At 39.3% G+C, this 26,206-nt stretch overlaps 1 protein-coding gene across 2 annotated transcripts in view; it reads left to right on the top strand.

The window, feature by feature from the left end:
- The window catches only part of PGR (progesterone receptor), a 90,236-nt gene that overhangs the window by 34,311 nt on the left and 29,719 nt on the right, over positions 1-26,206 (top strand). For both annotated transcript variants that reach the window (NM_001135613.1, XM_063782550.1), the window contains 1 exon segment: positions 2,946-3,062. In NM_001135613.1, coding sequence (NP_001129085.1) covers positions 2,946-3,062 — 117 coding nt within the window.

The following is a 26,206-nucleotide window of genomic DNA, read 5'->3' as shown; positions in this document are numbered from 1 at the left end:
TAAGTTTCAATATGAATTTTGAAGGGGACACAAACATTCAAACCATAGCAAGAAGGAAGCAAAAATGAGAATAGATGCATGATTATCAAATTGTAGGTTATTTTCTGTTTTGAATTTCCTTACATTCTTATATAATTTCTCTAATAATACAATTCATGATATAATTTGTACAGATAACCACTTAGTTGTATTTCGTATATATTGAGTTTGAGGTACCTAGAAATATGACTGGAAGGTCAGAGCTCATATTGAGATTTTGGGACCATCAGAAGATAATGAGACTACCCACAAAGTGTGTGCAGTGGCACACAACATATAAGGAATAAGCAAAGTAAGAGGAGTTGACAAAGGGAATTTAAAAGGAAGTGCTGGAAAGACAGGTCAAGAGTCAGAAAAGAGAGGCCCCAAAATATGAATCAATGGGACAGGTGGGGAAAGAAATTACCTGAAGCAAATGATTCAGGTCAGGAAAGCATTCACAGCATTTAGGAATGAAAAAATATTTGATGATGTTAAGCCATTTTATAAGAATAGTGAATATACAAGTCAAATTACCACATAGGAATAAAGGAAGTTAGGTAGAAACAGCAAATGTAGATGATGTTTTCGACAACTTTGATGACCAAAAAAAGGGGAATGTATTCAGGGAGAATCTAGAGTGAGCTAGGGTTCCTTTTTTTGGTGCTGGAACTTTTTTGGATGGAAAAATAATGAGAGAGCAGGACATCATTGGACTGGAGAGACTAAAGACTTTAGGAAAGAAAGGAGGAAATTGATGGAGCAAGACTTGAAAGCAGATAGGAAGGAATTGTTTGAAGGACAAAAGCAAAAACCATTGGTAAGGAGGACTCTTTGAGACACTGAATAAGGAGATGATATCGTAGGCCATTTTAGAAATGTAAGTGAGACAGATCAGCAGCATGCCAGCTTCTGGTGTTTAGATCAGACCTTTTTCCTGCGTATTTATGACCAAGGAGCAGAGAGTAGGACAGCCTCTCTTCAAACAATTACATCTGCGTGCTCTATTTCTCGAAGTCTGTTTTCTGTATAGAGAAAACCTTAGTGGGCGTGGTGGCTCATGCCTGTAATCCCAGCACTTTGGGAGGCCAAGGTGGGCAGATCACCTGAGGTTGGGAGTTCGAGACCAGCCTGACCAACATGCAGAAACCCTGTCTCTACTAAAAATACAAAATTACCCAGGCGTGGTGGTGCATGCCTGTAATTCCAGCTACTCAGAGGCTGAGGCAGGAAAGTTCCTTGAACCCAGGAGGTGGAGGTTGTGGTGAGCCGAGACTGTGCCTTTGCTTTCCAGGCTGGGCAACAAGAGCGAAACTCCGTGTGAAAGAAAAAGAATAGAAAATCTTGCTATTTTCTGTTCTCTCTTCTTGTGAGATATCAGTATAGGGTAGAAATAGATGATCAACTGATAGACTGACTTACACACACCTTGCTCTCACAGTCACTCCTATAGCCTAAATATATAACTTGTGGTAAAAAAAAAAAAAAAAATTAGAGTCAAATCAGAAAGTAGTATGCAGTACACTCTGCTAACCTCCTGTAGGACTGGCACTATGTGCACAAAAGTCAGCAAAGATATGAGGCTTCACAGTTACCCTTTATTAGGTGAAGGCTTAATTCCTGGGACTCTAAACAAGAGATGAACACTATGTGAGTGTACATGAACATAAGTTTATAGAGGCATGCATCTTTAAGAAAATATTTGTGCTTTTCCAGAAATGCATGAGGTCAGGAACCTTCTTGATATCAGCTGTCACATATATAGGCCTTTTGGCATTTTTGCCCTTTGCCATTTAGGCTAATCCTTTCCCTTGCTTGATTAAGTACATGTTTTAGGTACCTCTGAGTTCCTTTACTACCAACTTTGGCCAGAAGACTCTGATTTTAATCTTAACTAATGTAAAATACTATAGGAAAATCCCATGATCTTTTAAAATTATGTGTCATGCTTCAGAAGTATAAGTAGGCTGAAGTAGGCTGATGATATTAAAAGACTCACAGTCTGTTTTAAAGAAATTTATTGGGAAAAAAAGAGAGTGTCAAAAATAGTAAATTAACGTTTACATGTTTAAGCTGAATTTTTTTATTTTTGTTAAATCTAAATAAATTAGATTGTTCCATGCCTTATTAACATATTTGTGGTTTAAAAATCATTATTGAATATTAAATTCATGTGCCAGACCTTTTTAAAGGCATCCATAGTTTCCTCTACACAAAGTGACCCCAGGGTGATGTGCGATGTGTATTATCTATACTTCTATAAAGTTTCTCCTCTTTATTGAGTACTTCTATCTGTTTTAAGTTCTTCCTTTATCATTATTTCTGTTCAAGGTATTTTCTAATGTGTAGTCAAAATAAGGCAGGTATTAAATTCAGTACAATAAGTGATCTTTTTTACATGCTCTTCCATTGATTCCTTAAAGAGAGAACCAGCTCTGGGATTTTTCCAATAAAACTAAGCATTTAGATTTTTTTTTAAAAGGTCTTTTCCAGAGGCCTCTTCAATTCTTTAGTCTGTATCTGTTTTCTTGAAGGCATCAATGTCAGAAAGAAAGGTTTTACTAGAGTTTGACCACCTGGTACAACTAATGCTTATCAGAAACGTGTAGCTAATCTTGAAATGACATCTAAAGGCAATCTGATACTGACACCATTAAGAAGATAAACAGAAATCTTTTGCAAAAGATTTTTAAAGGAGCCCTAGGATTGATTCTTCAGCTATGCTCACCTAATTTAGGCTCCTAAAGGCACAGGTAAAGTACTGAGCAGTTTTATAGCTTCACCAACATTCAGCTGTGCCAGGCAGGAAGCTGGCTGAGTCATGCACTTGCTGATGTGTATCTAGTCTCTATTTCAGTTGTCACTGCATAGAATTTCCAGTGAATCTTAGATATTGTAAATAATTTTGACTCATTTTGTTTTTTTAGGGCAGCACAACTACTTATGTGCTGGAAGAAATGACTGCATCGTTGATAAAATCCGCAGAAAAAACTGCCCAGCATGTCGCCTTAGAAAGTGCTGTCAGGCTGGCATGGTCCTTGGAGGTAATTCTGATGTTTTCATCAATAATATACTGTGTAATCTTTATACCATAAAACTGTGTGTCAGAAAATTGCAACTTCTTATTCATCTTTGTTTTTGTTTTGTTTTTTCTGTCTTGATTATTGGCAGTGACTCTGCACATGTGAGTGTCTGAATGAAGCAACCAATACCATTCCATTAACTTTACAGTTTTCTAGCACATTGAGGTCTGTTAAGAGAAGAAAACTCAATTCATCTATATTGCCTATAAGTAGAGGTAATGGGCAATGTACTGACCTGTCATTAAGTAACATGTGTTGGAGTCTAGGCTTTGCTGCCCATCTCCTGTGTGACCACAGCTCTTCCTGGGCATCAGTCTACTTATCTGTAAAACGAGAGCATTAACATTCCTTTCAGCTCAAAAAATTGACTCTGCAAATTGGTCAGGTACATTGCTTACTAGCTTCTCCAAGTGATTGATTAAAGCAAGATTACTGTAACTGGGGTAGAAATCCATTTGATGAAGAGTTATATTAATAATTCCCTTTTCCCATATTTTTATTAGAATCTCTAAAACTTTCAGTAATATAGCACACATTTAAAAAATTAATGTCAGGTAGTGACAGATAGTTTGAATGAAAACATAGCAGAGTGAGGGAGATCAAGCGAGCCACAGTTATGCAAGACACCCCTACTCCCTTGAATTTTTTCACTTAGCCACATCCTGCACAACACTGTCTGGGAATCGTAGCTTTTACATCTAGATATAACTTTTTAAAAACATAATAAAAATATTACATAATTGTTAAAGCTAAAAATGTTTTTTCAGTGCACTAACTATAAACAGCTTGTCTTCCATCAACGTTGTGTGTATTTTCCTTTGGGAAATGCTATATTTAGACCAATGCTTGTCAAGTTTAAAGCGTATACAACTGTCACCTCATTTGTTTTTGCAAATGTGCTGGACCAAAATTAATCACCCAGGTAACATGCTGGGCACTTTACAGTAATTCATGTAATTAGATCACTTATAGAATTTTATAATTACTTGATTAAAGATTTGTTTTCCTAAGTTAAGGGCAGTGATTAGGTTGACAGTAGTGCCTGGCTTAAGGAGGTGCTCAGTAACTTTCTATTAAATGAATAAAACCACAACCTCAGCAGATTAAAATTGTTTTTGAGTCCCACACCTCAATTACCACCTCTTTGTATTTCTGTTTCAACTCAGAAGTCTTAAGGAACCTCCTAAATTTTAGAAAATACAACTTTTTCACAAAATCACACATCTAGTCAATGTCGGAGCCAGAAGAAAGACCTGAAAGTATTCTGACCCTGGCGCAGCCAGTGTTTTCTCCTTGGCATGCTTGCCTTAGAAAGTAGCAGAGCATCTAATGCTGACACTTAGATTCCATTAAGATCTTTAATCTTGAGTGTTTTCCCAAAGACTTTAAAAGACTCTTCAATTTTATCAAAGAATGAAAATGGCAGAGTTCTGGATAGAACCTTCAGAATACTCCTGGGGATCAGCAATATAACCTAGAGAATTTTATGTTATCTTTTAATATTCTAGGGCTTTATTTATTTATTTATTTTTGAGACAGAGTCTCACTCTGTCGCCCAGGCTGGAGTGCAATGGCGCAATCTTGGCTCACTGCAACCTCTGCCTCCCAGGTTCCAGCGATTCTCCTGCCACAACCTCCCAAGTAGCTGGTATCATAGGCACCCGCCATTACGCCCAGCTAATTTTTGTATTTTAGTAGAGATCGGGTTTCACCATGTTGGCCAGGCTGGTTTTGAACTCCTGACCTCAGGTGATCTGCCCACCTCGGCCTTCTAAAGTGCTGGGATTACAGGCGTGAGCCACTGCACCCGGCCTTTAGCATATTATTCAAGCATCTGTAATCCTTTATCTTCTCTAACCAAACTGCTTGTTACTTTAGCCTGTTATTCCTATGCTTCCCAAGCCATATTCTACGGGCTTCACAGCTATTGCTGCATTTTCATACCTTTTGTATTACTTATTTGTTTAACTCTACTCCCTCCATCTCTCCCTCCTTTCCGTCCCTCCCTCCCTCCCTCCCTTCCTTCCTTCCTTCTTTCCTTCCTCCCTTTTCTCCCTCAATCGCTTTCTAACTTGCACCCCATCCCTTTCTTTAAGTAACTGTATATCGAGCCCTTTCTAGTTACCAGATACTACTCTAAGTTCTGGGCATATAGCGCAAAGAAAATGGACAAAATTCCTGCCCTCATAGATCTTACACTGTGGGAGGACGAGCAACAAATGTACATGTCAAATAATGATAAGTGCTGTGGAAAGACATTAAGCAGAGTTAGTGGGGATTATCAGGAAGCAGACTCACTACTAAACTCATTAGTCTAATATTTTTGTTTTGCTTAGCCTCTTCCTAAGCAATAATATCTCTGAAATAATGGATTTGATATGCCAGTTATAATTTTTCTAAAAGACATTAATATACATTCTTAACTATTTAAATATATATTTGGTGTACCACCTAAAAACTGCTTGTATACCATAAATGATTATGTGTAACACTCTGGGAAAGAGTGTATTAGACCATTTTTTCCAGCTATCGCAGCTCTATTTATTTTTTCAGCTTTTATTTTAGCTTCAGTGGGTACATGTGCAGGTTTGTTACCTGGGTATATTGTGTGACACTAATGTTTGAGGTACAAATGATCCCATCACCTAGGTACTGAGGTACTGAGCATAGTACTCAATAGTTTTTCAACCCTTTCTTCTTCTTCCTTCCTCCTCTAGTAGTCCTCATTTCCATTGTTATGCTCATGAATACCCAATGTCTAGCTCCCACTTATAAGTGAGAACATGCAGTATTTGGTTTTTTGTTCCTGTGTTAATTTGCTTAGGGTCTTGGCCCACAGCTACATCCATGTTGCTGCAAAGGATGTGACTTCATTCTTTTCATGGCTGCATAATATTCCATGGTGTATATATGCCACATTTTCTTTGTCCAATCCACTATTAATGGGTGCATCGGTTAATTCCATGTCTTTGCTATTGTGAGTAGTGCTGTGATGAACATGTGAGTGCATGTGTCTTTTTAGTAAAACAATTTATTTTCTTTTGGCTATATATCCAGTAATGGGATTGCTGGTCTAATGGTAGTTCTGTTTTAAGTTCTTTGAGGGCCGGGCGCGGTGGCTCATGCCTGTAATCCCAGCACTTTGGGAGGCTGACGCAGGTGGATCATGAGGTCAGGAGATGGAGACCATCCTGGCTAACACAGTGAAACCCCATCTCTACTAAAAACACAAAAAATTAGCCAGGCATGGTGGCAGGCGCCTGTAGTCCCAGCTACTTGGGAGGCTGAGGCAGGAGAATGGCATGAACCTGGGAGGCGGAGCTTGCAGTGAGCTGAGATCGCACCACTGCACTCCAGCCTGGGTGACAGAGTGAGACTCTGTCTCAAAAGAAAAAAAAAAATGTCCTTTGAGAAGTGTTCAAACCAATTTCTACAGTGGCAGAACTAATTTACATTCCCACCAACAGTATATAAGTATTCCCTTTTTTCCACAGCCTCACCAGCATCTATTAGGTTTTGAGTTTTTTGGGTTTTCTTTTTTGAGACAGAGTCTCACTCTGTCACCCAGACTGGAGTGCAGTGGCACAACTATGGCTCACTGCAGCCTCAATCTCCTGGGCTCAAGTGATCTTCCTACCTCAGCATCCTGAGTAGCTGAGACTACAGGCACGCACCACCACACCTGGCAAACTTTTTATTTATTTTTTTGTGGAGATAAGGTCTCACTTTGTTACCCAGTCAGGTCTCAAACTTCTGGGCTCAAGTGATCCTCCCAAAGTGCTGGAATTACAGGTGTGAGCCACCATGCCTGGCATGAGTTTTTAATAATAGTCATTCTGATTGGTGTAAGATGGTATGTCATTGTAGTTTTGATTTGCATATCTTAATGATTAGTGATATGGAGCATTTTTAAATGTTTGTTGGCTGCTTGTATGTATCCTTTTGAGAAATGTCTATTCAAGTCTTTTGCCCATTTTTTTGGTGAGATTATTTTTTTTGCTTGTTCAACTGTTTAAGTTCCTTATAGATTCTGGATATTAGACATTTGTTGGAGGCATAGTTTGTGAACATGTTCTCCTATTCTGTTGGTTGTCTGTTAACTCCATTGGTAGTTTATTTTGCTGTGCAGAAACTCTTTAGTTGAATTAGGTCTCACTTGTTAATTTTTGTTTTTGTTTCAATTGCTTTTGAGAACTTAGTTAGAAATTATTTCCCAAGGCTGATATCCAGAATCATATTTCCTAGATTTTCTTTTAGGATTCCTATGGTTTGAGGTGTTATATTTAAATCTTTAATCTACCTTGAGGTAATTTTTGTATATGGTGAAATGTAGGGGTCCAATTTCATTATTCTGCATGTGACTAGGTAGGTATCCCAGCACTATTTATTGAATAAGGAATCCTTTCTGCATTGCTTATTTTTGTCAACATTGTCAAAGATCAGATGGCTGTAGGTGTGCACCTTTATTTCTGGGTTCTATATTCTGTTCCATTGGTCTATGTGTCTGCTCTTGTGCCAGTATCATGCTGTTTTGGTTACTGTAGCCTCACGGTATAGTTTGGAATTGGGTAATGTGATGCCTCTGACTTTTCTTTTTGTTTACGACTGCTGTAGTTATTTGGGCTCTTTTGATTTTATATAAATTTTAGAATAGCTTTTTCTAGTTCTGGAAAAAAATGTCTTTGGTAGTTTGATAGGAATAACATTGAATCTGTAAATTGCTTTGGACAGTATGGCCATTTTAACAATACTGATTCTTCTAATCCATGAACATGGAATGTTTTTACATGTGTTAGTGTCATCTGTGATTTCTTTTAGCAATGTTATGTAGTTATCCGTGTAGAAATCTTTCATCTGCTTAGTTATATGTATACCTAGGTATTGTGTGTGTGTGTGTGGCTATTGTAAATGGGATTACTTTCTTGATTTGGCTCTCACCTTGAATGCTACAGTTGTATAGAAATGGTACTAATTTTTACATGTTCATTTTGTGTCCTGAAACTTTACTGAAGTCATTTATCAGTTTTAGGAGCCTTTTGGTGGAGTCTTTAGGGTTTTGTAGTTATAAAATCATGTAATATGCAAGAGAGATAGTTTGACTTCTTTTTTTCATGTTTGAATGCCTTTTATTTCCTTCTCTTGCCTGACTGCTCTGGCTAGCACTTCCAGTGTTAACAGGAGTGGTGAGATTGAGCATCCTTAACTTTTTCCAGATCTCAAGGAAAATTCTTCCAGCTTTTGCCCATTCATTCTGATGTTGGTTGTGGGTTTGTCATTGTGGTCTCTTATTGTTTTTAGGTATATTTCTTTGTTGCCTAGTTTCTTGAGGGTTTTTATCATGAAGTGGTATTGCATTTTATTGAAAGCTGTTTCTGTGTCTATTGAGATGATCATATGGTTTTATTTTTAATTCTTCTCATGTGGCAAATCATATTTATTGATTTGCATATATTGAGCTAACCTTCCATACCAGGAGTGAAGCCAACTTGATCGTGGTAAATTAACTTTTTGATGTTTGATTTGGTTTGCTAGTGTTTTGTTGAGAATTTTTGTGTCTGTGTTTATCAGAGATATTGTCCTATAGTTTTCCTTTCTCATGGTATCTCTTATAGGTTTTGGTATCAGGGTGATACTGGCTTCAGAGAACGAGTTAGGGAGGAGTCTTTCCTTCTTGATTTTTTGAAATAGTTTCAGTAGAATTGGTACCAGCTCTACTTTGTGCATCTGGTAGAATTTAGCTGTGAATCTCTCTGGCCAGGGCTTTCTTTTTGGTTGGTAAGTTTTTTATTACTAATTCCATTTGGAACCCAATATTGGTCTGTTCAGTGCTTCAGTTTTTTCCTGATTTAAACTTGGGACATTGGGTGTTTTCAGGAATTTATTCATTTCCTCTAGATATTGTAGTTTGTGTGTGTAGAGATGTTCACAATAGTTATCTAAGGATCTTTCATATTTCTGTGGGATCAATTGTGATGTCACCTTTGTCATTTCTGTTTGTGTTTATTTGGATCTTCTCTCTTTTTTTCTTTGTTAATGTAACTAGTAGTCTATCAATCTTATTTATCCTTTAAAAAAATAACTTTTGGTTTTGTTGATTCTTTGTATAGATTTTTGGGTCTCAATTTCATTTGGTTCTGCTCTTTAGTTCGTCCTTTTCTTCTGCTAGCTTTAGGGATAGTTTGTTCTTGTTTTTTTTTTTTTTTTTTTTTTTAGTTCCTCTAGGTGTGATGTTAGGTTGTTAATTTGAGATCTTTCTAACTTTTTGAGGTAGGCATTTAGAGCTGTAAACTCTCCTCTTAATATTGTTTTTGCTACATTCCAGAGATTTTGGTGTGTTGTGTCTGTTTTCATTTATTTTAATTTATTTCTGCCTTGATTTTATTGTTTACTCAAAGTTATCCAGAGCAAACTTTTTAATTGCCATGTAATTGTGTGGTTTGTACAGATCTTCTTGATGTTGGTTTCTCTTTGTATTCCACTGTGACCTGACAGTATGACTGGCATGATTTTGACTTTTTAAAATGTACTGAGTCTTGGTTTATGGCCAAGGATGTGGTGAATCTTGGAGTATATGTTCTGTGTACAGATGAGAAGAATTTATGTTCTGTGGTTGATGGGTGGATTATTCTGTAGATGTTTTTTAGATCCAATCGGACAAGCATTGAGTTTAAGTCCAGAATTTCTTTGTTAGTCTTCTGCCTTGATGATCTAATGCTATCAGTCCCCCACTATTGTTGTGTGGCTTTCTAGGTCCTTAGAAGTCCTTGTTTTATGAATCTGGGTGTGCCAATGTTGAGGGCATATGTATTTAGGATAGTTAAATCTTCTTATTGAACTCTTTATCGTTATGCAATGCCCTTATTTTTCCTTTTTTACTGTTGTTAACGTCTGTTTTATCTAATCTAAGAATAGCAACCCCTGCTCTTTTTTGTTTTCTGTTTGCATGCTACATCTTTCTCCAACCCTTTACTTTGAGCCTATGGTTGTCATTACATGTGAGATGGGTTTCTTGAATACAGAAGATGGATGAGTCTGGTTTTCCTAGCTGGTTTGCCACTCTGTGCCTTTTTTTTTTTTTTAGATGGAGTCTTGCTCTGATGCCCAGGCTGGAGTGCAGTGGCGCAATCTCAGCTCACTGCAACCTCCACCTCCCAGGTTCAAGCAATTCTCCTGTCTCAGCCTCCCGAGTATCTGGGATTATACGCACCTGCCACCACGCCTGGCTAATTTTTGTATTTTTAGTAGAGATGGAGTTTTACCTTGTTGGTCAGGCTGGTCTTGAACTCCTGATCTCAGGTGATCCACCCTCTTCAGCCTCCCAAAGTTCTGGGATTACAGGTGTGAGCCACTGTGCCTGGACCCACTCTGTGACTTTTAAATGGGACATTGTATTAGTCCATTCTTGTGCTGCTATAAAGTACTACCTGAGACTGGGTAATTTATGAAGAAATGGCATTTAAATGACTCATAGTTCTACAAGCTTAACAGGAAGCATAGCTAGGCAACGTCAGGAAACTTACAATCAAGGCAGAAGGTGAAGGGGAAGCAAGAACATCTTACCATGGCAGAGTAGGAGAGGTGGGTCAGGGGAGTGCCACACACTTTTAAGTCATTATATCTTGGGAGAACCCACTCACTATCATGACAACAGCATGGGGGAAATTTGCCTCCATGATCCAATAACCTCCTACCAGGTTCCTCCCTCAACATTGGGAATTACAATTCAACGTGAGATTTGGATGGGGATGCAGAGCCAAACCATATCATTCTGCCCCTGGCCCCTCCCAAAGCTTATGTCCTTCTCAGTTTTCAAAACACAATCATGCCTTCCCAACAGTCCCCCAAAGTCTTAACTCATTCCAGCATTAACCCAAAAGTCCAAGACCAAAGTCTCATCTGAGACAAGGCAAGTCCCTTCCACCTATGATCTTGTAATATCAAAAACAAGTTAGTTACTTCCAAGATACAATAGGGGTATAGGCATTGGGTAAATACTCCCATTTTAAATGGGAGTAACTGGCCAAAACAAAGGAGATACAGGCCCCAAGCAAGTTCAAAACCCAGCAGGGCAGTCATTAAATATTAAAGCTCCAAAATAATCTCTTTTGTCTCCATGCCTTACATCCAGAGCATACTGATGCAAGGGATGGGCTCCCAAGGCCTTCAGCAGCTCCACCCTGTGGCTCTACAGGGTACAGCCCCCACAGCTGCTTTTACAGGCTGGCATTGAATGCCTGCAGGTATTCCAGGCACACAATGCAAGCTGTTGATGGATCTACGATTCTGAGGTCTGGTTGATGGTGGTCCTCTTCTCACAGCTCCACTAGGCAGTGCCCCAGTGGGAACTCTGTGCAGGGGCTCCAACCCCACATTTCCCTTTCTCACTGTCCTAGTAGAGGTTCTCCATGAGGTCTCTGCGCTTGAAGCAGACTTCTGCCTGGACATCCAGGCGTTTCCATACATCCTCTGAAATCTAGGTGGAGGTTTCCAAACCTCAACTCTTGCCTTCTACATACCCGCAGGCCCAATACCATGTGGAAGCCACCAGGGCTTTGGGTTTGCATCCTCTGAAGCCCTGGCCCAAGCTGTACCTTGGCCCCTTTTAGGAACAGCTGTAGCTGGAGCAGCTGGAATGCAGGGCACCATGTCCCAAGGCTGCACAGAGTAGCTAGGCCCTGGGCCTGGCCCTCAAAACCATTAATCCCTCCTAGGCTTCTGTGCCTGTGATGGGAGGGGCTGCTGTGAAGGTCTCTGAAATGCCCTGGAGACATTTTCCCCATTGTCTTGACTGTTAACATTTGACTCCTCTTTACTAATGCAAATTTCTGCAGCAGGCTTGAATTGCTCCCCAGGAAATGTTTTTTTCTCTCTCTCTTTTCTACCACATGGCCAGGCTGCAAATATTCCAATATATTTTTTGCTTTGCTTCACTTTTAAATGTAAGTTCCAGGTTCAGATAATCTCTTTTTTCATGCATATGAACATACATGTTTAGAAACAGTCACATACATCTTGAATGCTTTGTTGCTTAGAAATTTTTTCCACCAGATATCCCAAATCATCTCTCTCAAGTTCAAAGCTTCACAGATCTCTAGGACAGGGGCAAAATGCCACCAGTCTTTTTGCTAAAGCATAGCAAGAGTGACCTTTACTCCAGTTCCCAATAAGTTCCTCACTCCATCTGAGACCACCTAAGCCTGGACTCATTGTCCATGTCACTATCAGCATTTTGGTCACAACCATTCAACAAGTCTCCAGGAAGTTCCAAACATTCCCATATCTTTCTGTCTTCTGAGCCCTGCAAACTGTTCCAACCTCTGCCCATTACTCAGTTCCAAAGTCACTCCCACATTTTCAGGTATCTTCTTAACTGTGCTCCACTCTCCCAGTACCAATTTTCTGTATTAGCTCATTCTCATACTGTTATAAGGAACTACCTGAGACTGGGTAACTTATGAAGAAAAGAACTTTAACTGACTCACAGTTCTGCAGGCTTAACAGGAAGCATAGCTAGGAGGTCTCAGGAAACTTACAATCATGGTGGAAGGCAAATGGGAAGCAAGCACGTCTTACCAGGGCAGAGCAGGAGAGAGAGAGAGAGAGTGAGAGGGGAAGTGCCACCACTTTTAAACCATCATATCTCCTGAGAGCTCACTCATTATCACAACAACAGCATGGGGGAAATGGGCCCCCATGATCCAATCACCTCCCATCAGGTCCCTCCCCAAACATTAAGAATTAAAATTCAGCGTGAAATTTGGGTGAGGACACAGAACCAAACCATATCAGGCATTTAGACCATTTACGTTCAAGTTTCATTTTTATATGTGAGGTTTTGATCCCTTGTTTAGTTGGTAGCTATTTGCTTTGTTGTTTCTATTGTGTTTTTGCTTTGTAGGGTGTGCAGGCTATGTGCTTAAGTGTGTTTATGTGGAAGCAGGTATGGTTCTTTTGCTTCCATGTTTAGAACTCCCATGTAAGGATCTCTTGTAAGGATGGTCTAGTGGTAACAAATTCCTTTAGCACTTGATTGCCTGGAAAAGATTTTGTTTGTCCTGCACTTATGAAGCATAGTTTGGCAGGATATGAAATTCTGGTTGGAATTTCTTTTAAGAACGCTGAAAACAGGCCCCCAATCTCTCCTAGCTTGCAAACCTCTGCTGAGAAATCTGTTATTATCCTGATAGAGTTCCCTTTTTATGTGATCTGCACTTTTCTCTGGCTGCCTTTAAGATTTTTTCTGTAATATTGCCCTTGAACAGTCTGGTGACTATATATCTTGGTGATTTTTTTTTTTTTTTTTTTTTTTTTTTTGAGATGGAGCCTTACTGTCTCACACAGGCTGGAGTGCAGTGGTGAGATCTTGGCTCACTGCAACCTCCACCCTCCAAGTTCCATGGATTCTCCTGCCTCAACCTCCCGAGTAGCTGGGATTACAGGTGCCTGCCACCGTGTCTGGATAATTTTTTGTATTTTTAGTAGAGTCAGGGTTTCACCGTCTTGGCCAGGCTGGTTTTGAACTCCTCACCTCATGATCCACCTGCCTCAGCCTCCCAAAGTGCTGGGATTACAGACATGAGTCACCACGCCCAGCCAGTGATGTTCATGTTTGTGGTGTCTCACAGATGTTCTCTGGATTTCTAGCTCTCTAGCAAGATTAGGCAAGTTTTCTTGAATTATTCCCTCAACTATATTTTCCAGTTTGTTTTCTTTTTCTCCTACTTTCTCAGGAATGCCAATAATTCATAGGGTTTTTTTGCTTTATATAATCTTATATTTCTCAAAAACAGCTCATTTAAAATAATTTTTTTCTTTATTTTTATCAGATTGGGTTAGTTCACAAGACCAGCCTTCAAGCTTTAAAATTTTTTCTTCTGCTTGATCCAGTCTATTGATAACGAATTTCAAAATATAATTGAAAGCTTTAAGTGAGTTTTTCAATTCCAGAAGCTACTATTGATTTTTTTTTAAGATGTTCATGTCTTTCTTAATTTCCTAGATTGCTTTAGAAGTTTGTGTTGGTTTTCAACCTTGTCTTTGATTACAATGAACTTCCTTGCAATCCATGCTTTGAATTATTTATGTGTCATTTCTGAGTTTCCATCTTGGTTAGGGACCATTGCTGGAAAGCTAGTGCAATCCCTTAGTGATGTCACTGCAATCAGATTTTTCATTATGCCAGAATTCTTGCACTGGTTTCTTCTCATCTGGAGACATTGGCACTTCAAATTTTTGTACTTATTTTCATGTGGGTAGGAGTTTTTCTTTTTTCTTTCCCTATAATGGTATTATTATTATTATTTTAATAATTTTTTTTGTTTCCCTTTTACCCCTTTTCTAGGGGTTGTGCCTCTAAAGAATGCTGGGTAGGATCTTTTCACTTTGATTCTACAGCCCTATGTGCTTCTTTCAGCAGGTTTTATACTGGGCTCTGCAGGTCATCCCACAGGCCCATAGGCGGCACGTATAGGTAAGAGCTGGCTGTGACCAATGTGGCTGGATATATACTTGATCCTTGTTTCCGAGCAAAAGTTCTACATTGTCTTAGGCAATAGGCTGATTCTGATTCATAGAATGCACAGTAGTTGGAACTCCCTGCTCAGCCCCAAGGAGAAGGGAACCACAAAGGGCAGGTTTGGACCGAGCAGGTCCCCCTGCGTCCCCTGATGGCAAGCACAAGCACCAGTGCCAAGGAAGAATCCAGTGGGTGGCCACCAAGCACCCAGAATTGTACACAGACCTGAAGCTTGGAAACCTCCTCAGCTGCAAATTCTCTGCATGGGAGGCATCCTAAGCTCCTGATTCAGGAGAGTGGGTGCTCCAGATGCCTGGAGATCTGCTTTGGCATGGAATAGAGAGGGGCCCCCTGCACCAAGATCTCTACACAGGAGGGGTAAATGACAATTATACATAGTGCTGCAGTAAACATGTGAATGCAGATAATATCTTCAATATACCAGTTTTCTTTCTTTTGGCTATATACCCAACAGTAGGATTGCTGCATCACATGGTAGTTCTGTTTTTAGTTTTAGGAACCTCCATACTGTTTTCCATAGTTACGGTACTAACTTAGATTACTACCAACAGTGCACGAGAATTTCTCTTTCTCCATATCCTCACCAGCATTTATTTTTTGTCTTTTTAGTAACAGCCATTTTAACTGGGGTGAGATAATATCTTATTGTGGTTTTATTTGCGTTTCCCTGATGATTAGTGATGTTGAGCATTTTTTCATATATCTGTTGGCATTTGTATGTCTTCTTTCAAGAAATTTCTGTTCATTTTGCCTATTTTTAAATGGGATTACTTTTTTTTTGCTAATGAGCTGAGTTCCTTATATATTCTGATAATTAACTCCTTGTCAGATGAATAGTTTTCAAATATTTTCTCTCATTCTTTGTCTCTTCACATTGTTAACTATTTCCTTTGCTGTGTGGAAGCTTTTTAGCTTGATGAAATTCCATTTGTCAATTTTTGCCTTGATTGCCTATGCCTTGAGGTCTTACTACAAAAATATTTACCCAAAAGTCTTAAAGCGGTTCCCCAAAGTTTTCTTGTAGTAGTTTTGTAGTTTCAGATCTTACACTTAAGTCTTTAATCGATTTTGATTTTATGTTCGTATGTGGTGAGTGATAGTGATCTAGTTCTGTTTTCTGCATATAGGTAGCCAGTTTTCCCAGCAGCATTTATTGAAGAGATTGCCCTTTCCCCAATGTATGTCCATGGCACCTTTGTCAAAAATGAGTTGACTGTTAATGCATGGCTTTATTTCTGGGTTCTCTATTCTGTTCCATTGGTCTTTGTGTCTGTTTTTATACCAATATCATGCTGTTATGGTTAAGAATTCTCATTTCTGACATAGAGACCATTTAAATAACAAAAGATAAAACATGAGAAAATATTAGAAAGCTTTTAAAAGATTTAATAAAATCTTACAGTAGAATAATAGAGGTAATAAATATGTTTTGACATGTCATGACATAGATTTTGTTAGGAGCAGTTTGTTCTTATCTGCTTCCGTGGCTATGTTTTGATTATAAAAATTATGTTTTGAGTTATTTGATTTCTTCGTTGCATATGATTCTTGTTTTTAATGAATCACTTCCCTACCTTGAACAGGTCACAGTGAACTTTTGCTTTAGTTCACTGCTGTACAGCACTGAGTGGGAAGATAGTTACACCCTTAAGGATGATAATATATCTTCTACTTTAGGTGTTCTGCTTCCATCTTCTTTCTTCTAGAAAACATTTTTGTTTAATGACTCACAAAAAAATATCTGAAATGAATACAGCTTTATATTTTGCAGTTGTAAAAATGCTAAACTAGTATAAGGTAATTAGCTCTTTCAAAAATAAGTAGCTTTCTACATAAAAGAATGATTAAATGAATAGTTATCTTTGTTGAAATTTTTTAAATCCACAGTTACAGGTTTTATGGGTTTTTCTTTTTTTCTGTTTTCTTTTTTGGTAGCAAGCCTTATCTTCACATTTTAAAAGGTTGTGTTAGAAAGCCAGTTTCTCTCCTTCTCCCCCTACCTCCTCCTCCACCTAGATTCAACCACTTCTTATGGCAAAGAGAATAACTTTCTGGGCTAGAGAGTATGGGTTGTGTAGTAAAGATTTTTGTTGTTTTTTTGTTTTCTCCTCCTACAGTTGACAGCCAACAAGGCTACAAGTCTTCTTTGGAAGAACTGCAAAATTCTTGAATTTAGGACACAGTGGTATCTTTTCTAGAAGTACAGAGTCCTGCTCTGTGCCTTTAATACCCTAAGAACAAAAATCATTTTTCCTCTTTAAGGCAAGATCTACTGTGGGTGATGGCTACCACCTACCTCTCTAGACCTCACAAAATCTTCTTCTTTTTTTTTTTTTTTTTTTTTTTTTTGAGACGGAGTCTCGCTCTGTCGCTCAGGCTGGAGTGCAGTGGCGCGATCTCGGCTCACTGCAAGCTCTGCCTCCCGGGTTCACGCCATTCTCCAGCCTCAGCCTCCCAAGTAGCTGGGACCACAGGCGCCCGCTACCACGCCCGGCTAATTTTTTGTATTTTTAGTAGAGACGGGGTTTCACCGTGTTAGCCAGGATGGTCTCGATCTCCTGACATCGTGATCCGCCCGCCTCGGCTTCCCAAAGTGCTGGGATTACAGGCGTGAGCCACCGCGCCTGGCCCAGAATCTTCTTCTTAATGGGCATCTCTTTTTCCACCCAAATCCTGGCCTTTGAATCAGCATCTCTCAGAGATAGCACCTCTCACATTGCTCCCCAAGTTCACTGCATTGGAGCCTGCAGCCAACTGATGTCCTTCTCATCAGTCTGGTTGTTTACCCTAAACACCATCTCACACATGCTAGCTGGGGATGGTCCTCAGACTATTCATTCTCATTTCTTTGCTTAAAATTTTTCTGTGTTTGTATGGGATGTCTTTTATGGTTTGCCAACTAGAACTTTTCAGTAGTATCTACAAGCATTTATTATTTTCTAGACTCAGTAAAAAGTTAGAATTGAGGGGTTCAAATATCTCCTCCATTGTAGTTGACTTTATTTAAATGATTAAGACATATACGTTTAAAAAAATCAATTCTAGTATAGTTTTGGTTTTTGGAAAATACCTGATTTCACTTTATATTTCCTGTTGTCTAGCATCTTTGTTTTCTTTGAAGTATATACAAAGGCACACTCTGTTTTGATCTGGAAATTGGAGGTGAATCCTGAAAAATGGAAGGCAAGCACTATCAGTGCTATAAAGGATTGTTAAAGTATAGTGCCAGTGGACTGATCCCAGCACTGCGCAGTGGTCATTATCACTTTAGTAATCTGAAGTAGAAGCATGCCTCTAGACATCCTTCCATAATTTTATATAGGTAGTGTAAGGATGACTGTCTATAAATTCACCTGAACTACAGAGAGTCTTCTGATATAATAAAAGAAAAATACAGAGATTTTTCAGGATGGGAATACAAACACTAGGAAACTGGAAAAGCAAATCAAAACTTCTGAATTAATAGAAGAAGTTAAATAGGAAAGAGAAAATAAAGGGAAACTTGACCAAGCTAGCAAAGAAAGAAAATGGAAAAGAGGTAATTATGAGGCAGTATAACACAAACTCTGTCGCAAAAAAAAAAAAAAAAAAATTCCATTTGTAGTTTTAAAAAAATAGTAAAGATATAGAAAAATTAGTAGAAAATACAAAAATCTGTATTCTTCTTTTATCAGAATTAAATAATAATTATGCCTGCCCTATTTTACCAAATTATTTTATTAAAACATGCTAAAGAAGTTTATAAGCTTTTCCTTCTCCCTGCTCCCATTCTGTATAGGATTTTTGCTGAGATATTTCAAAATTTTTATTTTTAGGTTATATTTAAGCTTTCACTTCTAATCTCTCTCAAAAACCTTTCATATCACTTGTCATAAAAATTTCTTCTCATAGTATCATCATCCAGATTCAGTCACATATACATCAAGAATAATTGTGCAATACTGTTTCCTAGACTCTTCATCTTATCTTTTCAATGCATGATATTTAAATAAGCCATACTTTTTAATGTTTCCAATTTTTAAATTTATATTTATTTATTTCAAATTTTTTATTATATTTTAAGTTCTGGGATACACGTGCAGAACGTGAAGGTTCGTTACATAGGTATACACGTGCCATGATGTTTTGCTGCACCCATCAACCCATCATCTACATTAGGTATTTCTTCTAATGTTATCCCTCCCTTAGCCCCCCACCCCCTGACAGATGCCGGTGTGTGACGTTCCCCTCCCTGTGTCCATGTGTTCTCATTGTTCACCTCCCACTTATGAGAGAACATGCAATGTTTGGTTTTCTGTTCTTGTGTTAGTTTGCTCTGAATGATGGTTTCCAGCTTCATCCATGTCCCTGCAAAGGACATGAACTCATCCCTTTTGATTGCTGAATGTTATTGCATGGTGTATATGTGCCACATTTTCTTTATCCAGTCTATCATTGATGGGCATTTGGGTTGGCTCCAAATCTTTACTATTGTGAATAGTGCTGCAGTAAACATACGTGTGCATGTGTCTTTATGGTACAATGATTTATAATCCTTTGGGTACATACCCAGTAACGGGATTGCTGGGTTAAATGGTATTTCTGGTTCTAGATCCTTGAGGAATCACCACACTGTCTTCTACAATGGTTGAACTAATTTACACTGCCACCAACAGTGTAAAAGCTTTCCTATTTCTCCACATCTTTTCCAGCATCTATTGTTTCCTGAGTTTTTAATGGTCATCATTCTAACTGGCATGAAATGGCATCTCATTGTGGTATTGATTTGCATTTCTCTCATGACCAGTGATGATGAGCTTTTTTTTCATGTTTATTACCCACATAAATGTCTTCTTTTGAGAAGTGTCTGTTCATATCCTTTGCCCACTTTTTGATGGGGTTGGTTTTTTTTTGTAAATTTGTTTAAATTCTTTGTAGATTCTTGATAGTAGTCCTTTGTTAGATGGATAAATTGCAGAAATTTTCTCCCATTCTGTAGGTTGCCTGTTCACTCTGATGATAGTTTCTTTTGCTGTGCAGAAGGTCTTTAGTTTAATTAGATCCCATTTGTCAATTTTGTCTTTTGTTGCCATTGCTTTTGGTGTTTTAGTCATGAAGTCTTTGCCCATGCCTATGTCCTGAATGATATTGCCCAGGTTTTCCTCTAGGGTTTTTATGGTTTTCAGTCTTACATTTAAGTCTTCGATCTATCTTGAGTTAATTTTTGTATAAGGTGTAAGGAAGGGGTCCACTTTCAATTTTCTGTATATGGCTAGCCAGTTTCCCCAACACCATTTATTAAATAGGGAATCCTTTCCCCATTGCTTTTTTGGTCAGGTTTGTCAAAGATCAGATGGTAGATGTGTGGCATTATTCCTGAGGCCTCTGTTCTGCTTCATTGGTCTATATATCTGTTTTGGTACCAGTACCATGCTATTTTGGCTACTGTAGCCTTGTAGTATAGTTTGAAGTCAGCTAGCCTGATGCCTCCAGCTTTGTTCTTTTTGCTTAGGATTGTCTTCGTTATATGGGCTCTTTTTTGGTTCCATAGGAAATTTAAAGTAGTTTTTTCTAATTCTATGAAGAAAGTCAATGTTAGCTTGTTGGGGATAGCATTGAATCTATAAATTACTTTGGTCAGTATGGCCATTTTCATGATATTGATTCTTCTGATCCATAAGCATAGAGTGTTTTTCCATTTGTGTCCTCTCTGATTTCCTTGAGCGTTGATTTGTAGTTCTCCTTGAAGGGGTCCTTCACATTTCTCGTGACTTGTATTCCTAGCTATTTTACTCCTTTTGTAGCAATTGTGAATGGGAGTTCAGTCATGTTTGGGCTCTCTGTTTGTCTATTATTGGTGTATAGGAATGCCTGTGATTTTTGCACATTTATTTTGTATCCTGAGACTTCACTGAAGTTGCTTATCAGCTTAAGGAGATTTTGGGCTGAGATGATGGAGTTTTCTAAATATACAATCATGTCATCTACAAAAAGACACAGTTTGACTTCCTCTCTTCCTATTTGAATACGCTTTATTTCTTTCTCTTGCCTGATTGCCCTGGCCAGAACTTCCACTACTATGTTTAATAGCAGTGGTGGGAAAGGACATCCCTGTCTTGTGCTGGTTTTCAAAGGGAATGCTTTCAGCTTTTGCCTATTCATTATGATATTAGCTGTGGGTTTGCCATAAATAGCTCTTATTATTTTGAGATACGGTCCATCAATACCTAGCTTATCGAGAGTTTTTAGCATGAAGGGGTGTTGAATTTTGTTAAAGGCCTTTTCTGCATCTATTGAGATAATCATGTGGTTTTTGTCATTGGTTCTGTTTATGTGATGGATTATGTTTATTAATTTGTGTATGTTGATCCAGGCTTTCATCTCAGGGATGAAACTGACCTGATCATGGTGGATAAGCTTTTTGATGTGCTGCTGGATTTGGATTGCCAGTATTTTATTGAGGATTTTTGCATCAATATTCATCAGGGATATTGGCCTGAAATTTTCTTTTTTGTTGTTTCTCTGCCGGGTTTTGGTGTCAGGATGATACCAAATAAAATGAGTTAGGGAGGATTTCCTCTTTTTCTATTGTTTGGAATAGTTTTAGAAAGAATGGTGCCAGCTCCTCCTTGTATCTCTGGTAGAATTCAGCTATGAATCTGTCTGGTCCTGGGGTTTTTTTGGTTGGTAGGTTATTAATTACTGCCTCAATTTCAGAACTTGTTATTGGTCTATTCAGGAATTCAACTTCTTCCTGGTTTCATCTTGGGAGGGTGTATGTGTCCAGGAATGTATGCATTTCTTCTAGATTTTCTAGTTTATTTTCATAGAGGTGTTTATAGTATTCTCTGATGGTAGTTTGTATTTCTGTGGGATCACTGGTGATATCCCCTTTATCATTTTTTATTGTGTCTACTTGATTCTTCTCTCCCTTCTTTATTAGTCTGGCTAGTGGTCTATCTACTTTGTTAATCTTTTCAAAAAACCAGCTCCTGGATTCATTGATTTTTTTTTTAAGGGTTTTTCATGTCTCTATCTCCTTCGGTTCTGCTCTGGTCTTAGTTATTTCTTGTCCTCTGCTAGCTTTTGAATTTGTTTGCTCTTGCTTCGCTAGTTCTTTTAATTGTGATATTAGCGTGTCAATTTTAGATCATTCCCACTTTCTCCTGTGGACATTTAGTGCTATAAATTTCCCTCTAAACAAACACTGCTTTAGCTGTGTCCCAGAGATTCTGGTATGTTGTGTCTTTGTTCTCATTGGTTTCAAATAACTTATTTCTGCCTTAATTTCATTATTTATGCAGTAATCATTCAGGAGCAGGTTGTTCAGTTTCCATGTAGTTGTGCAGTTTTGAGTGAGTTTCTTAATCCTGAGTTCTAATTTGATTGCACTGTGGTCTGAGAAACTGTTTGTTATTATTTCCATTCTTTCACATTTGCTGAGGAGTGTTTTACTTCCAATTATGTGGTCAATTTTAGAATAAGTGCAATGTGGTGCTGAGAAGAAGGTATATTCTGTTGATTTGGGGTAGAGGGTTCTGTAGATGTCTCTTAGGTCCACTTGGTCCAGAGCCTAAGTTCAAGTCCTGGATATCCTTGTTAATGTTCTGTCTTGTTGATCTGTCTAATATTGACAGTAGGGTGTTAAAGTCTCCCCCATTAATGTGTGGGTGTCTAAGTCTCTTCATAGGCCTCTAAGAACTTGCTTTATGAATCTGAATGCTCCTGTATTGAGTACGTATTTTTAGGATAGTCAGCTCTTCTTGTTGCATTGATCCCTTTACCATTATGTAATGGCCTTCTTTGTCTTTTGATCTTTGTTGGTTTAAAGTCTGTTTTATCAGAGACTAGGATTGCAACCCCTGCCTTTTTTAGCTTTCCATTTGCTTGGTAAATATTCCTCCATCCCTTTATTTTGAGCATATTGTGTCTCTGCCTATGAGATGGGTCTCCTGAATATAGCACACCAATGGGTCTTGACTCTTTATCCAGTTTGCTGGTCTGTGTCTTTTAATTGGGGCATTTAGCCCATTTACATTTAAGGGTAATAGTATTATGTGTGAATTTGATCCTGTCATTATGATGCTAGCTGGTTATTTTGCCCACTAGTTGATGCAGTTTCTTCCTAGCATCGATGGTCTTTACAATTTGGCATGTTTTTGCAGTGGCTGGTACCGGTTGTTCCTTTCCATGTTTAGTGCTTCCTTCAGGAGCTCTTGTAAGGCAGGCCTCGTGGTGACAAAATCTCTCAGCTTTTGCTTGTCTGTAAAGGAGTTTATTTCTCCTTTGCTTATGAAGCTTAGTTTGGCTGGATATGAAATTCTGGGTTGAAAATTCTTTTCTTTAGAAATGTTGAATATTGGCCTCCACTCTCTTCTGGCATGTAGGGTTTCAGCAGAGAGATCTGCTGTTTTAGTCTGATGGGCTTCCCTTTGTGGGTAACCCGACCTTTCTCTTTGGCTGCCCTTAATGTTTTTTCCTTCATTTCAATCTTGGTGAATCTGACAATTATGTGTCTTGGGGTTGCTCTTCTCGAGGAGTATCTTTGTGGTGTTCTCTGTATTTCCTGAATTTGAATGTTGGACTGTCTTGCTAGGTTGGGGAAGTTCTCCTGGATACTATCCCGAAGAGTGTTTTCCAACTTGGTTCCATTCTCCCCGTCACTTTCAGGTACACCAATCAAATGTAAGTTTGGTCTTTTCACATAGTCCCATATTTCTTGGAGGCTTTGTTTGTTCCTTTTCATTCTTTATTCTCTAATCTTGTATTCATGCTTTATTTCATTCAGTTGATCTTCAATCTCTGATATCCTTTCTTCTGCTTGATAAATTTGGCTGCTGATATTTGTGTATGCTTCACACAGTTCTTGTGCTGTGTTTTTCAGTTCCATCAGGTCATTTATGTTCTTCTCTAAAATGGTTATTCTAGGTAGCAATTCCTCTAACCTTTTTTCAAGGTTCTTAGCTTCCTTGCATTGGGTTAGAACATGCTCCATTAACTCAGAGGAGTTTGTCATTACCCGCCTCCTGAAGCCTACTTCTGTCAATTTGTCAAACTCATTCTCCGTCCAGTTTTATTCCCTTGCTGGTGAGGAGTTGTGATCTTTTGGAGGAGAAGAGGCATTCTGATTTTTGGAATTTTCAGCCTTTTTGCACTGGTTTTTCCTCATCTTCATGGATTTATCTACCTTTGGTCTTTGATGTTGGTGACCTTTAGATGGGATTTTTGTGTGGACATCCTTTTTGTTGATGTTGATGCTATTCCTTTCTGTTTGTTAGTTTTCCTTCTAACAGTCAGGCCCCTCTGCTGCAGGTCTGCTGGAGTTTGCTGGAGGTCCACTCCAGACCCTGTTTGCCTGGGTATCACTAGCGGACTCTGCAGTACAGCAAAGATTGCTGCCTGTTCCTTCCTCTGGAATCTTCATCCCAGCAGGGCACCCACCAGATTGCCAGCCAGAGCTCTCCTGTGTGAGGTGTCTGTCGACCCCTGCTGGGAGGTATCTCCCAGTCAGGAGGCACAGGGGTCAGGGACCCACTTGAGGAGGCAGTTTGTCCTTTAGCAGAGCTTGAGTGCTGCGCTGGGAGATCCGCTGGTCTCTTCAGAGCCAGCAGGCAGGAACGTTTAAGTCTGCTGAAGCTGCGCCCACAGCCACCCCTTCCCCCAGGTTCTCTGTCCCAGGGAGATGGGAGTTTTATGTATAAGCCCCTGACTGGGGCTGCTGCCTTTCTTTCAGAGATGCCCTGCCCAGAGAGGAGTCTAGAGAGGCAGTCTGGCTACAGCAGCTTTGCCATGCTGCAGTGGGCTCTGCCCAGTTTGAAGTTCCAGGTGGTTTTGTTTACACTGTGAGGGGAAAACTGCCTACTCAAGCCTCAGTAATGGTGGACGCCCCTCCCACCACCATGCTCCAGCGTCCCAGGTCGACTTCACACTGCTGTGCTGGCAGCGAGAATTTCAAGCCAGTGAATCTCAACTTACTGGGCTCTGTGGGGATGGTATCTGCTGAGCTAGATCACTTGGCTCCCTGGCTTCAGCCCCCCTTTCAGGGGAGGGAACGGTTCTGTCTCACTGGCATTCCAGGTGCCACTGGGGTATGAAAAAAAACTCCTGCAGCTAGTTCATTGTCTGCCCAAATGGCTGCCCAGTTTTGTGCTTGAAACCCAGGGCCCTGGTGATTTAGGCACCCAAGGGAATCTCCTGGTCTGTGGGTTGCAAAGACCATGGGGAAAGCATAGTATCTGGGCCGGAACACATTGTTCCTTACAGCACAGTCACTCACGGCTTCCCTTGGCTAAGGGAGGGAGTTTCCCCACTCTTTGCGCTTCCCGGGTAAGGCAATGCCCCACCCTGCTTCAGCTCGCTCTCCATGGGCTGTAGCTACTGTCTAGCCAGTCCCAATGAGATGAGGCGGGTACCTCAGTTGAAAATGCAGAAATCACCCACCTTCTGTGTTGATCGCGTTGGGAGCTACAGACCGGAGCTATTCCTATTCAGCCATCTTGCCAGCCAGCAACCACTCTACTTTTTTTTTTTTTTTAATTTAAGTTCTGGGATACATGTACAGAATATGCAGGTTTGTTACATAGATATACATGTGCCATGGTGGTTTGCTGCACCCAACAATCCATCATCTACATTAGATGTTTCTACCAGTGCTATCCCTCCCCTAGCTCCCCACCCCTCAACAGGCCCCGGTGTGTGATGTTCCCCTCCCTGTGTCCATGTGTTCTCATTGTTCACCTCCCACTTATGAGAGAATATGCAGTGTTTGGTTTTCTGTTCTTGTGTTAATTTACTGAGAATGGTTTCCAGCTTCATCCATGTCCCTGCAAAAGACATGAACTCATCCCTTTTGATGGCTGCATAGTATTCCATGGTGTATATGTGCCACATTTTCTTTATCCATTCTCTCACTGATGAGGATTTGGGTTGGTTCCAAGTCTTTTCTATTGTGAATACTGCTGCAGTAAACATACATGTGCATGTGTCTTATGGTACAGTGATTTATAATCCTTTGGGTATATACCCAGTAATGGGATTACTGGGTCAAATGGCATTTCTGGTTCTAGATCTTTGAGGAATCATCACACTGTCTTCTACAATGGTTGAACTAATTTACACTCCCACCAACAGTGTAAAAGCTTTCCTATTTCTCCACATCCTCTCCAGCATCTGTTGTTTCCTGACTTTTTAATGATCGCCATTCTAACTGGTGTGAGATGGTATCTCATTGTGGTTTTGATTTGCATTTCTCTCATGACCAGTGATGATGAGCTTTTTTTCATGTTTTTTGGCCACATAAATGTCTTCTTTTGAGAAGTGTCTGTTCATACCGTTCACCCACTTTTTGATGTTTTTTTTTTCTTGTAAATTTGTTTAAGTTCCCTGTAGACTCTGGATATTAGCCCTTTGTCAGATGGATAAATTGCAGAGATTTTCTCCCATTCTATAGGTTGCCTGTTCACGCTGATGATAGTTTCTTTTGCTGTGCAGAAGGTCTTTAGTTTAATTAGATCCCATTTGTCAATTTTGTCTTTTGTTGCCATTGCTTTTGGTGTTTTAGTCATGAAGTCTTTGCCCATGCCTATGTCCT

Source organism: Pan troglodytes, chromosome 9, assembly GCF_028858775.2.
Source record: "Pan troglodytes isolate AG18354 chromosome 9, NHGRI_mPanTro3-v2.0_pri, whole genome shotgun sequence".
Lineage (NCBI taxonomy): Eukaryota > Metazoa > Chordata > Mammalia > Primates > Hominidae > Pan > Pan troglodytes.
The sequence above is the reverse complement of the archived record's forward strand: the minus strand, read 5'-3'. Positions and strand labels throughout refer to the sequence as shown.